The sequence below is a fragment of the Centruroides sculpturatus genome, unplaced genomic scaffold (assembly GCF_000671375.1).
Source record: "Centruroides sculpturatus isolate CEXI.00-Female unplaced genomic scaffold, Cexi_2.0 scaffold206, whole genome shotgun sequence".
In the NCBI taxonomy this organism is placed as follows: Eukaryota; Metazoa; Arthropoda; class Arachnida; order Scorpiones; family Buthidae; genus Centruroides; species Centruroides sculpturatus.
The window spans coordinates 233,357-249,495 of NW_019384442.1; the positions used below are offsets into that span (position 1 = coordinate 233,357).

Consider the following 16,139-nt stretch of genomic DNA (forward strand, 5'->3'; position numbering starts at 1 on the left):
GTCATTAGAGGTAGCAAAAGACTAATGGTTTAAAATTGCTGCCAGATTGGCAGAATTTGTTTAAAAAATAAAATACTTATGAAATTTTTTCTTAATATTTTATCTCTGTGCTTCATTTTAAGTAATAAATCTTATATATTCTAAAATCATAAACTTTGTTATTTCACTCATTAAAATATTGAAACTACTGTATAAAGTTAAAAATGTCGGCCATCTTTCAAAAACATTTTAATTAGAGATTAAAATAATTAGTTGTAATAAAATAATAGAAAACTATATTTTATTAGTAAAATTAGTTATGAAATAAAATGGCAATATTTCTTTCTCTTGTAAATTCTAACTTACCTATTATTACTATATACAATTCTACCACCATTAATTAAGTTCTTTTCTTTAACAAAATAAAATTAAAAACATACATATCAATGATATAATTTAATAATTAATCCAGAAATCACTTTAAAATTTTTCATTTTAATAAATTCACTTTAAAGTACTTATATATAATACAATACATTATGATAAATATTTATGAACAAAGCTTTTAAAGTTATTTTATATATATTATAATTTTAAATTCATGTATACATTAAGCACAGATTCCTAAATGTAGATAACTAACCTCATATATGTTGAAAGATTTATTGAATTTTATTTTTATTGATAAAAAAGTTAAGTGTTTACATTATTATTATTATTATGAAAGTTTTAACTGTGTTAAAATGTAAATGTTAGAGTTTAAAAATGATTATTTATTATGAACTAAATTTTATAAAAGCATTTCCAATAATGCTAGGAATCTGTGCTCTTATAAAACATGGACTCCAATTGAAAAAAAAATAAAAAAGAAACTATAAACTCTAAGTTAATAAGAATTTTTGGAGGAACTTGATTTAAGAAATTTCAAGATTTCTCATAAACAAAATTATAAAGTTTCACAAAGAAATTACTTGTTTAATGGTTATGTTCAAACATTGAACATGCTTCTCTTCTGTTGACTGTCGGCCAATATTGTCAACAGATTATATTAATCCATTGTCTCAGATACAACACTTAAAAACTATTTTCAACTAACAGAATAATTTTGACAGCATTTTCTAACTAAATCACAGATATTAATTTACAATGCCAAAATTAAAAATACCACTAACTGTTCGTCTGTTGGTTTTCTTGTCTTCTTATAGGATTATGAAGATTTGATTGACTCCATAAAACCATTAAAAAAAGTCCAGTTATGCCTACCAGAGCAACTGTAGACACAATATTGAAGAATTCCCTATATTGAAAATGTAGCATCCAAATTATACCGAGGATAATACCAAACAGTGGCCACATTAAGTGGCTTAAATCTAGATCACTGTCACTATCAGAATAACTGGAACCTTGTGCTTGCTGATTTTGTGAAATTTGGACATGCATTACTGAACTATTAGTAACACCATAAGATTCTAAAGTCCTGTCATCCATTCGCAATAGCTGGCCATTGTATATAAGTCGAACTATTTTGTTATTTGCTATATCTTCTGCAAAATGGCATCTATAAAACAAATTTCGTTTTTGTACATTACTATATTAAAAAATAAAATTTACCAAAATTCAAAAATATCGATTAACAGACAGATACCTTTTAAAATCTCCAATTTTATCATCTAGTTTACACTGAACTACTCGTTCAGTATCATTTAAATATTTCAATCTTAATCTAACCATTTCATTATCAAGAATGTCATTGCTTTCATTCTGAATATGAACATCTGTTTCTTGTTCTTGTGAAGATGCTACTCGTCCGCTTTCATTGTTAATGTTATCTAATTCAGTCATCAATTCATTATCACTTAAAGAAGACTGTTGATTAAAAAATTCTAATCTCCTCTTGCGAAGAAAATTAGGATCTTCAGACAACTCCGAAGAAATTCTAGCATCAGAAGTAGTTGCAACTGTATTTTGATGACAATTTGCATCAGAATTTTCTATGGTTCTTTCTGCATTGTCTACTAATGCAGAGTTAGTGGTTGTATTACTTGGAATATTACTGTCATCACAAAATATTTCAGAACTGATTTGTTCTGAATTTGAGGAATTACTTGCAGTTGTATTATTAAGATGAACAGCATCAACTCTATGATTTGACGATATCTAGATAAAATATTTATAAACAAATTATATTAATACTTATACAACTCAAAATTTATATCACTCAAAATAATTATATTTAAATATAAATACAGTAGAGTGTCGATTTTCCGAATCAATTGCGGACTGGGGTTGTCCAGATAACTGATATTTCGGATAACTGATTTACGTACGAAAAAATAGTTTAACGTATCCGATGTTGAAATTTTTATCCGTTGCGTGTCGCTTTGCGTTGAATTTTCGTCGATGTTGTATCGTTACAAATTATTTTTTACAAATTGAAGACTATTGTATCGTTAAAAATTATTTTTTTATTTTGTACGAACAAAATAAATATATTGAAAATTATAAAAATAATAAAAAATTATACTTCAGATGTTAATTTTGTATTAAAAACGTAAAATATTTGAGTAGCCAAAGACATAGCCAAAGATTGAAGCGCCACAGCACTGGAGAAAATTTAAATTTGCCTACTGGAATTCTTTCGGATGATTGACGTTTCGGATGATTGACTTTCGGAAAATCGACGCTCTACTGTATTCATAAAATTAAAAAGTTAATTTTTACATTCTTTTTATAATTAAACTATAGAAGTCAAAACTTTAAGAGAAATATATTTCTAAATGTTTTAATTTTCACAATATTAAAATAAAATTAATTACATTTAAAAAATACAGTTATATTATTTATTTGTTCAATTTATACTTTGAAATTAAGTGATAAATGATTTTGACCAAAAAAAGTACAGTGTTACCACACACTTTAAATGATTCTAACTTTGAATGCCAAATTCAACAAAAATTCACTTTGGAGTTCAAACAATGCTTCAAAGTTCAAATTGCATGTGCAATGAAAAACACAAAAGTGGAAGCATAAAATAAATTTCTGAATAAAGAATACAATTTCAAATTAGCAATAATGTATTAAATTTTACAACTGTCATAATTAAATCACACATTACCTTAAATAAGATAGCTGTTAAAAATATGCAAGAATTTTCTGTTGAACCCAATATCATCTTTACTTATTAATCATGGCATCCAAAAAGTGTTTTGAAGCAATGAAGTCTAACAAGTAATACGAAGGCTGTAATATCAACAATTCAGATGAAAAAGAAACTTCTTGCAAAGCATGAAAGCAGTAGACATGTGGTGGATCTGGCAGCCATGTTTTAAGAAGTTGAAGTCAATGGTATGTGACCAGTAAATACAATTTTCATATTATATAGTATTTTTGCATTCTATTTATTGTTTGTGTTTTAATTTATTATTAGGCCACTTAATTCTGTTATTTTTACCTTAAATTATGTGTATTTACTGTTTTAAGTACAGTAATATCTTGTTTTTCATCAATAATCCATCCGAAAACAATTGACAAAATCTGAAACTGATAAAAACTTAGCCAAATTTTTCCATATGAATCAATGTAAATCCAATTAATTTGTTCTAGACACTCCAAAATACATACAAAAAACACATTTTATAGAGAATAAATACAGTGTTTAATACTAAAAACAATATGAAACTAATATAAAATGAGTATAAAAGACTAATGTAAAGACTAAATGAGCATTTAACATGGCATTTACATTTCTGAAGACTCTTCTTGGCTTATGGAAGATGGCAAGGAAGATGGCAAGGAAGGGGGAGAGAGGTGCAGATTATTGTTTGGAAGGAAAATCCTCCTCCACAAGGACCTTAGGTATCAAGACCTTTGAAACATTGCTTTTCTGTACAGTTTCTTGAAATTTGAAATGACATTTTGGTTCATGGGCTTGATGAGTGGTGTGATATTAGGGGGCAAGAACTGTGATAAAACTGAACGCCTCCAACAATATATTTTCTAAATCTGTAGGATGTGCAGAAGCATTGTCCATTACCAGGAGGCACTTAAGGGGCAACTGATTATGCTGGAAATATTTTTTCACACAGGCCAAACACTTCATTCATCCACTCAATGAAAATTGGCCTCGTGACCCATGCTTTTTTGTTTGCCCTCCACATTACTCACAATTTACTTTTAATCACATTGTTTCTGCTAAACACTCCAGGACAGGGATAGTCAACCTTTTTATACCTACCACCCACTTTTGTATCTTTGTCGGTAATAAAATTTTCTAACTGCCCACTGGTTCCACACTAAGTTAATTTAGCACAACTGCAAAGTACTCATAATTTTTGAGTGGCAATTTAGTAAAGACCAGGTTGACTACCACTGCTCTAGGAGTTTCTGAATGGTACATTGGTAAAGGCTTCACTTTACAATCACCACTAGCATTACCACACAACAAAAGAGTTAACCTATCTTTCATAGGCTTATGTCCTGGAAATGCTCTTTGGCATTTTCTTCCAACAGAAGACAGTTTTATCACAGTCGAAGACTTGTTGGGGAATGAATCCCTCAATCTTTATGTAATCTTTGAATTCAGACACAAATTTTTCAGCCCCAGACTTGTCCAAACTTGAACTTTTGTTGTACTTAGTAACACTGTGTATGCCAATGCTCCTATTGAATTTTTCGAACCAGCCTCTGCTGGCCTTAAAATCACTAAGTACACTAGCATTCGTCCCGGGCATTTTCTTAATGAGATTGACATATAACAGTCTGGCCTTTTCACATATGATGGTTTCCAAAACAGAAATTGCCATCTAACTGTTTTTGATTGATCCAAATTAATAATAACTGTTCGACATCTCCAATTGTTTGTGATCTCTGTTTCATTAGCACATTCACATCTTTCGCTACATTAGCCTCCTTTTTCGCTACAATGGAACTTATTGCGGATGGCAACTTCCTATAAATGTGGATGATTTCAGCGATCTTAATTAATACCACTCTCGTATTTTTCAATGATTTCCTTCATCAACTTGATCATGTTTTTGGCCTTTTTCTTCAAAGGGCTGTTGGCTCTGGAAACTTTCTTTGGTCCCATGATAGAGCTAAAAGGAAAGGAAAGCAATGGAATTGTTTGGCTAAATTCACAGAGTAATGCTCACACAACAAGAAACACCACCACAGTGAGCAGGAAAACTCATGGATCACCCTTTGTTTTTGCAAAATTAGCAGCGAGGTCATGTGGGCATACCAACAAAATCCAAGGCAACTGACAAAAACTGAGACAAATTTTTTGCAGAAAAAAATCGACAAAGAATCAAAACTGACGATAACCAAAGTCAACTAAAACCAAGGTATTACTGTATATTGAAATGGGTATTGTTTAGTGGTGAGGATTAGATTAATTCACTTTTCATTATTTCTAATGAAAAAAATTGCTTTAGTCTTCAAATGATTCAGAATTCAAACAGCTTCCTGGAATGAATTAAATCCGGAGTATGAGGCACCACTGTACTCCATTATGATATTGTAAATATTGTAAGATTGATATAAGAGCAAGAAAAATGTTTTTTCTCTATTTTGTATATATTTCTTTAATACAGGGGTATCCAACCTTTTTGTTCCTCTGGGCCACATTGGAAGAAGTCATGGAGTTTTGGGCCACAAGTATATATAACATATTTGTGACCCAATCCTTAAATATACTTGTATATTTAAGAATTAACATGTCTAGATTATAGTAATAAGTTAAAACTTTATCACAAAAAATTACTCCTACAGACTTCCAATTTTTACTTAGAAATAAATAAATTCATCTATTATAAAGGAGACAAACAAAAATTTACTTGAAAAACACAAATATTTGTTTTATTTGGGTCTCTAATTAATAAAAAAACGACAAAACACCATTTTAAAGTGCATTTTTATTCGACTAATATATTTATAAATAATATGTAGCTCAGAAAGTAGCCAATACGCAAAATGATAATTTTTACGCCAAACTAAAAAAAGGGTAGCCAAATTTGGCGCAAAGTAGCCAAATCTTGCAACGCTGGAAAGAATACTAAATAATGCTGGAGTTGGAACTCAAAGGATTATAGACCCAAATTTGAGAAAAGGAGAGAAAGAACAAGAGATAAAAAGTAGTGAGAAAGGTTGGAAAATTAAGGGTCAATATTTGCATAACAGAAGGTCTATTTAACCTTTCTCACTACTTTTTATCTTTTGGCCTTTCTCTCNAATGTGTGATGATCTAACGTGATCTCGTTCTTTTCCAGGCAAAAACAGTGTTCTATAGGATTGAAGTTTCTGTCATGTAATTTAACTACAGTAGAGCGTCCTTTATCCGAAAGTCGGTTATCCGAATCATCGGTTATCCTAAAGCATTCCAGTCGGCAAATTTAAATTTTCGCTAGTGCTGTGGCGCTTCAATCTTTGGGCTACTCTAATATTTTTGTTTTGTTGGTGTGTGTTTTTTAGCTGGCAGCACTGGCATTTTTGTGCGGTGTTTTTCTGAGGATTGTGTGTTGTGCTGAATCGAACGTTTTGATACTAGATCTTCTTCTAAAGTATATATTTTGTTGTTTTTATATTTTTCAATATATTTATTTTGTTTGTAAAAAATAAAGAAATAGTTTTTAACGATACAACAGCCACGATTATTATTTTAAAAAGTTTACGTTAGGCTTAAGATCGACAAAAATTCAACGCGAAGCGACACGCAACGGAGAAAAATTTCAACACGGGATAGGTTAATATATTTTTTCGTACATAATCAGTTATCCGAAAAATAAGTTATCCGAACAACCCCAGTCCCCAACTGATTCGGATAAACAACGCTCTATTGTATTTCCTTTTCACTCAAAAATAAAATATGTATAAAAGTTTACTGCTTTGTGAAACTTCTTTTTTGAGTTTATGCCATTGAAATAAATAAATAATAAAACAATTTGTTGGTTTTGTTTACATGTTTATTGGGCTGCATTGGAACTTGCCTTGGGCCACATGTGGCCTGCAGGTTGGACACTCCTGCTTTAATATAAACCTGAAAGATAGGAAGTTTAAAGGTTCTTTATCCTATAAACAAAAGAACAAAGTCAAATTAAAATTTATATTTATATCTGAGATACAGTATGATTATTTAAAGAAAAATAAATAAAATTTGATTAGGTTCCAATAATAAACATAGATTTTTGAAAAGTTTCATAACTAAGAAAAATTGTGAATAAGTTGGATTGTTTTGGGTTTGTTATAAAGAATAATAGGTTATATGGTCATTTCAACATTTATTTCAAATTGAAGCTAATTGTATAACCTATTAAAGAGCCATGACCCATATGGAATTTCCAGCATGGATTAAAGACTGGGAAAAACCATGACTATTCTTACAATATACGTATGTGCAAATGTTAAATTATATTCGAACTTGAATCCCCAAGATAGTAAAAGTTTTCGTTTTATAAATTTCTTTATAAAGTAAGAATATTTGTATTGTACCAGCAAGGAACATTACCTAAACTAAATTATAATAAATTCCCCAAGGCTAGCAAAAAAATTATTTGACATGTACAACAAGAATACATCTTATAAAAACCATTTTCAACACAAGATAATTGATATCAAAAGGATATAACAATATTAGAAGGCTACACAAGAAAAGAGCTAAATGAAGAAAATATCCTTGAAGAAATTCATTTACAAACTGTTAAGAAATGACAAAGATAAAATGAATGTTGGGAGATTATCAGGAGTGTATTATATTCCATAGGTAATGATTAGTGATGTAACGAATATTCGGTTACTATTCGGTATTCAGCCTATTTTTCGCTATTCGACCGAATACTGAATATTTAATCACTATTCGGCCGAATACCGAATACCTAAAAACAGGAGTAAGAAATAACAAAAACACAGTAAATTAATCATTTTGGTATTAGACTTAATGTTGTCGGGTTAGTGTTGTTTGTTTATATTTATTTATAACTTGTAACATGCACAAAATAAAAAAAAATAATATTAGTCACTTGTATTCACAATTTATAATTACAAAGATCAGCACCACACACCTATTCGTTCGAGAATCGTCGTACACACCTGAGGGTCTGACCCTGCCTATCCTTTCTAAGCGCTCGTCTTTGCTCTTTCCTTTCTTTTTACTCCATCTCTCTAGTCCACGTATGCCTATACATACATCATAATACGCACTCACAATACTTTCGATTCGTCACTTTTCCGTCGTAGTTTTTCCATTTTATAATTACATGACTCATAGCCTGGTGATAACAGAGAAAAGAGACAGATAAAATGTCGGTATATGTCACAGTTATGATTTCACAGATTCAAGACAGCTTGTAGCTTGAACAACCCCAGGCTTTCGCCCGTGCACGCTAAGTGACTTTCATTACAAGCATTTAACTTTCCGAAGTCTATGACAACAATTGTTTGGCATTAACGGCCGCAAATTTCGCGCCAATAAGCTGCTTCGACTTGTTCGATTATGTTATCAACTCAATTTCATGTTTCACATTTTCACTTCGCGGTCTTTCTCTGTTCTTTTTCCGTTATTTACACGTATAGGTCATTTCATTGTTATTCACATTTGATATCATTTATCGCATACTGCCATGATGCTCTTGTCTGTCTGCTACAACTGTCAAGAATTAACGCGATTGGCAAAGCGTAGTGACAGTGGGCCAATAGAGAGCAGGGTCCTTGCCATAATGAGGTTTGCGTGCCAATTTTCATACGTGCATTAATCAAGCCGAATAGTTTGGCAGAATATTCGGCTATTCGGCCACACTCCTGGCCAAATATTTGGTATTCGGCCTCAGGCCGAATATACTATTCATTGCAACACTAGTAATGATCAATTAAATGTTAATATTGAATATGTAAGACCTACTGCTAGATTATTTGACGCAATATTTAAGAAACTCTCACACTAGACATTAGGAGAGGCCCGACAAGAAAGGCATTGTACCGACAGGAGTTGCACTGCATTGTGCCAAAATGCCACTTGGCAATATTTTTATTAAAGTGGGAATAAAAATATAATAATGGCAATTAAAACCTTAGTCCACTTATTTCAAAATTCAGTGTGAAATTAAATCACAAATCACACTTCAGGAAAAACAGCAGAATGTCGTGCTTCTGTGCAACGAGAATCCTGTGCACCACACACCTAGCAATTTCATGATATCATGCAGCAAGCTTGGGCAGAAAAGTAGGAACTGACTTTGAGAACCAAAGACAGTTTAGTGCAATGCTGCCCAGCATTTCTACATTGGGAATTTCTTATCTATTGACAGAAAATTTGGAGAATTTTTTGAGTGACTTTTTCTCACTTTGATCTTTTTTCAGTAGACTAAAACAAGAATTTTGACATGACAGAACCTGTGAAATATTGTTTAAACATTACAAACAAGTGTGTTATTAGAAATTATTTATTAAAAAATTATTCAAAAAGATTCTGGTATTGCTAACTTGTAAGTAACAGCTGAACATGTTACTTTTGCTTTCCACACACCAATCTGATAAGGCTACCAGTACCTGCATTAATTAGTAAGTAAAATTAATAGCAATAAATAATTTGAAGTGGTGAAAAAAAATTTTAAACTGGCAAAATGGTTGACGATATTTTTAAATGTTTAGATACAAATACTGTAATCATCAGTATATCTCACCAATAGTTAAGATACAGTATACTGTAGTCATCAGACATATCTCACTAAAGGTGAATCGAAAATCACTTGAGAGCATTTGTTACATGAGTAATTGTGAGCAATTATGTATTTACTTTGTAATAATCTGAATTATATTTGTCTTTATTTTCTAAAATTATTGTATTATTTTTAGATGTAATAGTGAAGAGGAATCACTAAGACAGTGTGATTCAAAATGCATTTATATTAGAGAGAGAATAATAAAAAATGTGTCAAATGCTACTGTGGTTACTTGATTTGCTGCTATTCTAGATAATTGAAATTCAGAATAGATCTGTACCAAAATCACTTGGTTTACAAATGAAGAAGAGACAGACTAATGTTTTCAAATGTGTTCAATATCCATCTTCAGGTCTTTACAGTTTAGATTCTAGAATCTGAGCTTCTTAACTAACATTTGAATTCCAATTTTTGAATTAAAAAAAAGAACATTACAAAAATTTGAGGTTACACTAAGAAGAAGATAAACCATCTGGTGTTCCTTTTGTATTACCTTAAATTACCAAAATAATTTAAATATTTAAAAAATTTCTAAATATTTCAGTAACTAGTGCATTCCATCCCATCAGCATCAGCAGTTGTTTTGATATCAATAATTTTAAGGAGTTTAGAAATCCTAGAGATATACAAGTCAAACAAGGATGTCAAATTGCATCAATAACTCGATGCAAATATCAAATGCTTGGAATTGGACTGAGGTATGCATTTTGTTTCATTTTAACTGTATTGCTTTTACTTCTTGGATTACTTTCAGATAGCATGAAATAATTTATTTTATTTTCAAACTGTGTTAATATATTAACACAATTTAGAAGTTAGTGTCTCATAATCAATAGTGTGGCAAATTCTCTGCAAGAGGTTGAACTGACATACACATGATAGGAAATGAATTATCAACTAGATGTCTGCCACTTCAGCAAAAGTGGGCACATTCAACATTTGTGACTTGTAAAAAAATTTGGAGAGTACACCTATATTTGAATGTTAGAAAATATAGTATTTGTTGTGTAGTTTACAAATAATAAATTTTTTTTAATGCTTCATAGACTTATGAATAATCCTGTACTTGCTATAATTTGTAATTTAAAGTTTTTAAAATATTCTGTATTTTGTTCTGGATATTGAACCTTAGAAAGGCTGTTAAAGACAATTGAGAATATTAGGCATAAACAAATTTTGCAGGATATTTAAATATTTTTAGAGCTAAAACATTATTTTTCTTGCTCATTACATTTTAGTTTATTACATATATATGTTTATCAATAAATTATTTTTTTATAATTTTTTTAATATTTAAAATACTTTATCAGTTTTTAAATATTAAAAAAAGTATTACATTTGTTTTGGAAAAAAAAAGGTAAATACATAATTAGATAAGCCAATGTTTATATAGATATTTTACAGTCAGGATATGTACAATACCATTTAAAACAAATTTTTTACATATAACTTTTTTTAATTCATTGAAAATATATATAACTCCTGTAACATCTATCTGATTGAACAGAAAGTTCTTGCATTTTTTGGAACTTTCTAGAATAACTTTTTTCTGGAACATTCTAGAATGTTCCATGGTAGTATGCAAACAGGTCGGGGTACGTGCTATAAGAAAATACCAAATCCAGTCCTCTCACTCTACCATGACCAAGCAAGTTTGCCTGCTCCTCATTTATGACTATTGTTCCAAAAAAAAAGCAGCCAATTCTATCAGTGACATCAATGCTGCGTTAGGCCCAGACACTGTCGCCAGAAGAACTGCATACGATTGGTATGAATGCTTCAAAAGTGGAGATACCTAACCCAAGAAGATCATGCTCTCTGTCTTCTGGGATTCTAAAGGAATTATCATGTTCAAATTGCTGCCGCAAAATATAACCATCAATGCAACTTTCTACTGCGAACAACTCAACGTCTGCAGCAGAAACTGGTGGAAACCCGCCCAGAACACCATAACACTATCCTGATGCGTGACAATGCACATCCACATATGGCTAGACAGACCCACCAGAAGCTACTGGACCTGAACAGGGAGGTCTTGCCCCACCCACTGTATAGCCCTGACATTGCACCTTTGGATAATCACCTGTTTGCTGCGCTCGACTGTCACCTGGCTGGCAAGGAGTTCAACAATGAACCAACTTGGAGGCCAGCCTGACCAACTTCTTCGAGTCGCAGCTGCCAGAGTTTTATCGAGATGGCATCCATTCCTTGCATAAGTGTTGGCAGGAAGTGGTCAACAACAACAATGATTACATTGATGATTGAAGTCAATTATGCACATAAAATTTTCTTGGCTAAATGAAATGCATCCAAAAGTATGAGAACTTTCTGTTCAATCAGATAATTTTCAATTTATGAAATTACATACAAACCTACCTCATTAGCTGCTGAAAAGCTACTGGAGTTTGACACAAATTGTGTTTGTGGAAATGGAAATATCCACAATACTGCTAATATTCCCACAATTAATGCTATAGCTAAGAAAAGTACAACTTCATCTCCTATTCCTTCTATAAGAGTCATTTTGTTAACCTAAAAATAAATATCAAAAATTATCATTTTAAATTTATAAAAATCTAAATATAAATATTATGAATTGAAAATTTTTTCCAAATTAATATAAATTTTAATTATAGTAAATAATACAGCAGAAATGTATTAGTATTTATAGATCATATTTAAATTACCTGCTTAGTTTAGTTTTTGATTCAAAATTAATAAATAAATTTTAATAATTAATTTTATCTTACTGCAATGTTTTGTCATAAGTATACTTTTTTGTACAATTAAAAATAATAATAATACAGTAATAGATCATATAAAACATACAACTTTTATGATAACTTTAAAATAAATAATTGAGAATTTTAAATAATTTTGTTAACTATAATATATGTTTTTACAAAATTAATAATATTCTAAAGGACAAATTATTATTATTTATAAATTCTATACACAGTAACATCACCTATAATATACACCAAAAAGCATTCAACAAATGTGCAAAGTAGCATATTTAAGCTATGATTGAAGATTGTAATGATAACATAGGTAGTACAAAGAAGAAACTAAAAATAATAAACCAAAATAATGCAATTTATTATACATAATGTTACACTGAACTTCAGTAAGTGTTATTTCTTATCACAGCCTCACCAATACTGTAAATAAGCATTGTTGCATGTCATTCAGTTATAAAATTTAAAAAAATGGTTTACAGGATAAGTAAGTCTGACAAACTGTTATTTCTCATTGAATGGGATCCTAATACCTTGTAGGACCACCAAGGTCATTGAAAGTTTAAATGAGGCTAAGGGGAATAGGCCACTTAAAAAAAAATTTTTTTCAACAAATTAAATTTACAGAAAGTTTATTAATAAAAAATAATGTTAAAAGATTTTATTTTCTGTTCATAAAAATAACACTAATTTTATATGAATAGGAATCATTACTGACTCCCTAGGGCCCAGGAAAAAATCCCAGCTCTCATTCTCAACAGCCCTGAGGACCCCACTACAAGCTTTAATAATGACTGCAGTAGCTTTCGCTTAAAGTGCATGAGTTTCTTCAAATATTCTATATCAAGCTCATGAAGTCTTCTAATACACTTCTGTGGTTGCTGTTTATTTTCAGATTTCTTCTCTGCAATTTTCATGTCCATATGATGCCTCTAGTTTTCAACAGAGTTTAAATCAGAACTGCTATCTGGCAGCTTAGGCATCTATTTTTTTCTTTTTTACCTGAACATGTAAACAGCAATTTGTGTGTCAGTTTAAATGACAATAATTCTAACAAACCACAAACAGGAAAAGAACCCATTATGGTAATTAGCTTGATATCTTGAAAATTTGCATTAAAAAATTACAAGTACAGTCTTTTAATTATAGTAAACTTAGTTATAAAAATTTACCTAGTTGTTAATTTTTCATTTCCTTTTCATAAATTCTGCTTATCACAATCACTTTGTAACTTGCATAAACTGATAACTAAATTTGGGAAGTTTTTTCTTATGAAAGGACTAAAAGGTAGTGGATTTTTATAAATAAAAGTGCTCCTAAAAATGTATAAAAGTAAAACCATCATTTTATTGTGCATAAAAGTATACATAGAATACACAAAACTTGAGAAAATGATGAGATAATTTGAATCAGTCACTTTCAGAATCTGATCCATCAGTTTCATAGTTTACATCTCTCAAACAATCTCTTAAAATCAACAGATGAGAGAGGAGCATATGTGGTTTTCACTAAAATTTCCAGGTTTCGTGACTGAAGAAACGTGGGAATTATATTTTGAATATCCAGATTTCTGCTCTGGGAGTATCCAACTGGCTTTTGGCATGTTTAAAAATTTTGTACTTTCTTCTAGTTTAGAAACTGAACTGCACAGGAACTTGTGAATGAACAGTGTAAAGTTCCTTTAACATAGCTTCTTGATTCAACAGACTCTTTGGTTTCATTGCAGCCACTTTTTTTTTCATTACACACAGACTTTTTGTCCAGTTTATTAATGAATGCTACCATGGATGTGAAATTTTTAGCATAAAAACATGCTACTTGAATTCATATGCCCCACTTGGTTATTATAGGTGCTTTTGGAGTGGCAAGCAAGTTATCTCTTTATGTAGATGTACAGTCACAGGCCATTTAATGAAAGCCTTTTTCATTTCCAAAATGAAACTGTTGACACAAGAAAATTCTGCTCTAATTGCTTCACATATCCTGTTAAAGCAATAGGAAAGACTGGTGATGTCTCAGATTTGAATCAACTTTATATTTGAGCACACACTTAATAGGTCTGGTCTGTTAACAAGTAACCAAACTTTTTCATACCAATATGGAATGACAAAGTTCCACAGTTTGACATATGAATCATTGAAGACTTGCATGACTGTTGTGGAATTTGACTTTTCTAATCTGTAAACTTCTCCTGTTAACAGACCAATGAGAATGTACAGTACAACATATACCTTTTTAGAATATCAATTGTTTCATCCAAACAAAAACTACTCACACAGTCAACCAAAATCCAGCAATTAAACAGTTGTACAAACATTTTCATCTACCTTCATGTAGACATTTTTAGGTGAAATAAGCCAAACAATATGCCCAAGAATTTGGCATATTGTTTGGCATCAGACATATGTTTATCAGACATATCTGATTTTTTTTTTTTTTTTTCGTTTTCTGTAAATTGAATTCACATTCCAGGTTGGTTCATTCTGCGGTAGATGAAATGATGATGATGATGATTCACGCTTCTTAACAATGTATATTGTATATTTTTCTATGAATAAATGTTATACATAAAATATTTGAGTATTTTTTTTCGGCATGGAATGTATTATCATATTTTACATTGATTTATATGGGAAAAACTGTTTCGCATTACGAGTAAGATTCTGGAACAAATTATGCTTGTTAAGCGAAGTTCCACTGCATATAATTCATCCAATATTAATAGTATACTGTAAACAAATAATGATTAAAATGATTAACACTTAAGACACTGGTTCAAACTGATACCAATTGCATGTTATCCACCAAATGTTGAGTCTCATAACACAAAAAAAAAAAAATCTTAAAAAATCCTACTTATCCAAAGATGACAATAATCATCAAATTCTTATTATAATAAATAATGTTTTTAAAATGTATTGTAACTTATGTTTTGATACCTCTAATTTTGATAATAAATGACTAACAGCATTTTCTATGACTACAACAAGCAAAGTCTACATTATTATTATTACTGTATTGTTATTGTTAAACTGAACCATCAAATAATTTCAGTCTAAACTCCATTTCAGAAATCAAAAACAATTAGAAACAATTGTGAATTATTTTTTAAATTTCTTCTTTGAACAAGAAGACTTATTGATACAACTGAAATATTTCTGCCAGACAGAAAAGAGAGACTTCTCTCTTTTAATTAGAGCCAGACTTGTATTCATTCAAAACCATTATATATGCACTTAAAAAAATGTCAGATATATGCACTGCTATATGCATGTTAAAATGCCTAAAATATGCATTATGAATGTGAAAAGTAACAGTAATATACAATAAAATTTATAGGTTGAAATGAATACATACTATAATTCTGTCTGAAAGCAAATCTTATTAATGTCTAAGCCAGTGTTTTTCAACTTTTTTCATTGAGTGGCACACCTAATTGAAAAATAACAAATCGTGACACCCTTGACCAGCAGCAGATCTAGAATCTGAATAAGGGGGGACTAATGGGCCAGATGAATTTTTTGCAAAAACGAATATTACGCGCAATGCAAAAGTGTTTCTACGTGTTCAAAATCAAAATTTAAATCCATTGAATTTTGTCGATATACCTACATGTAAAATAATAGTCTCGCTATTGTTTTTTAAATATAGTTTTATTATCAAATATATCATCATTTTATATTATCATTTTATTGATAAACAATTTTTGTTA

At 30.3% G+C, this 16,139-nt stretch overlaps 1 protein-coding gene across 1 annotated transcript in view; it reads right to left on the reverse strand.

Annotated features, from left to right (window-relative positions):
* Positions 1-593: 593 nt before the first annotated feature.
* Positions 594-16,139, reverse strand: part of LOC111620184 (transmembrane and ubiquitin-like domain-containing protein 1) — a 23,643-nt gene continuing 8,097 nt past the window's right edge. Inside the window, exons 2-4 of the mRNA XM_023362067.1 lie at positions 12,066-12,221; positions 1,625-2,136; positions 594-1,537 (exon numbers count right to left, since the gene is read on the reverse strand). Coding sequence (XP_023217835.1) covers positions 1,147-1,537; positions 1,625-2,136; positions 12,066-12,212 — 1,050 coding nt within the window. The 5' untranslated portion in view covers positions 12,213-12,221 and the 3' untranslated portion in view covers positions 594-1,146. The remainder of the gene's footprint in view (positions 1,538-1,624; positions 2,137-12,065; positions 12,222-16,139) is intronic.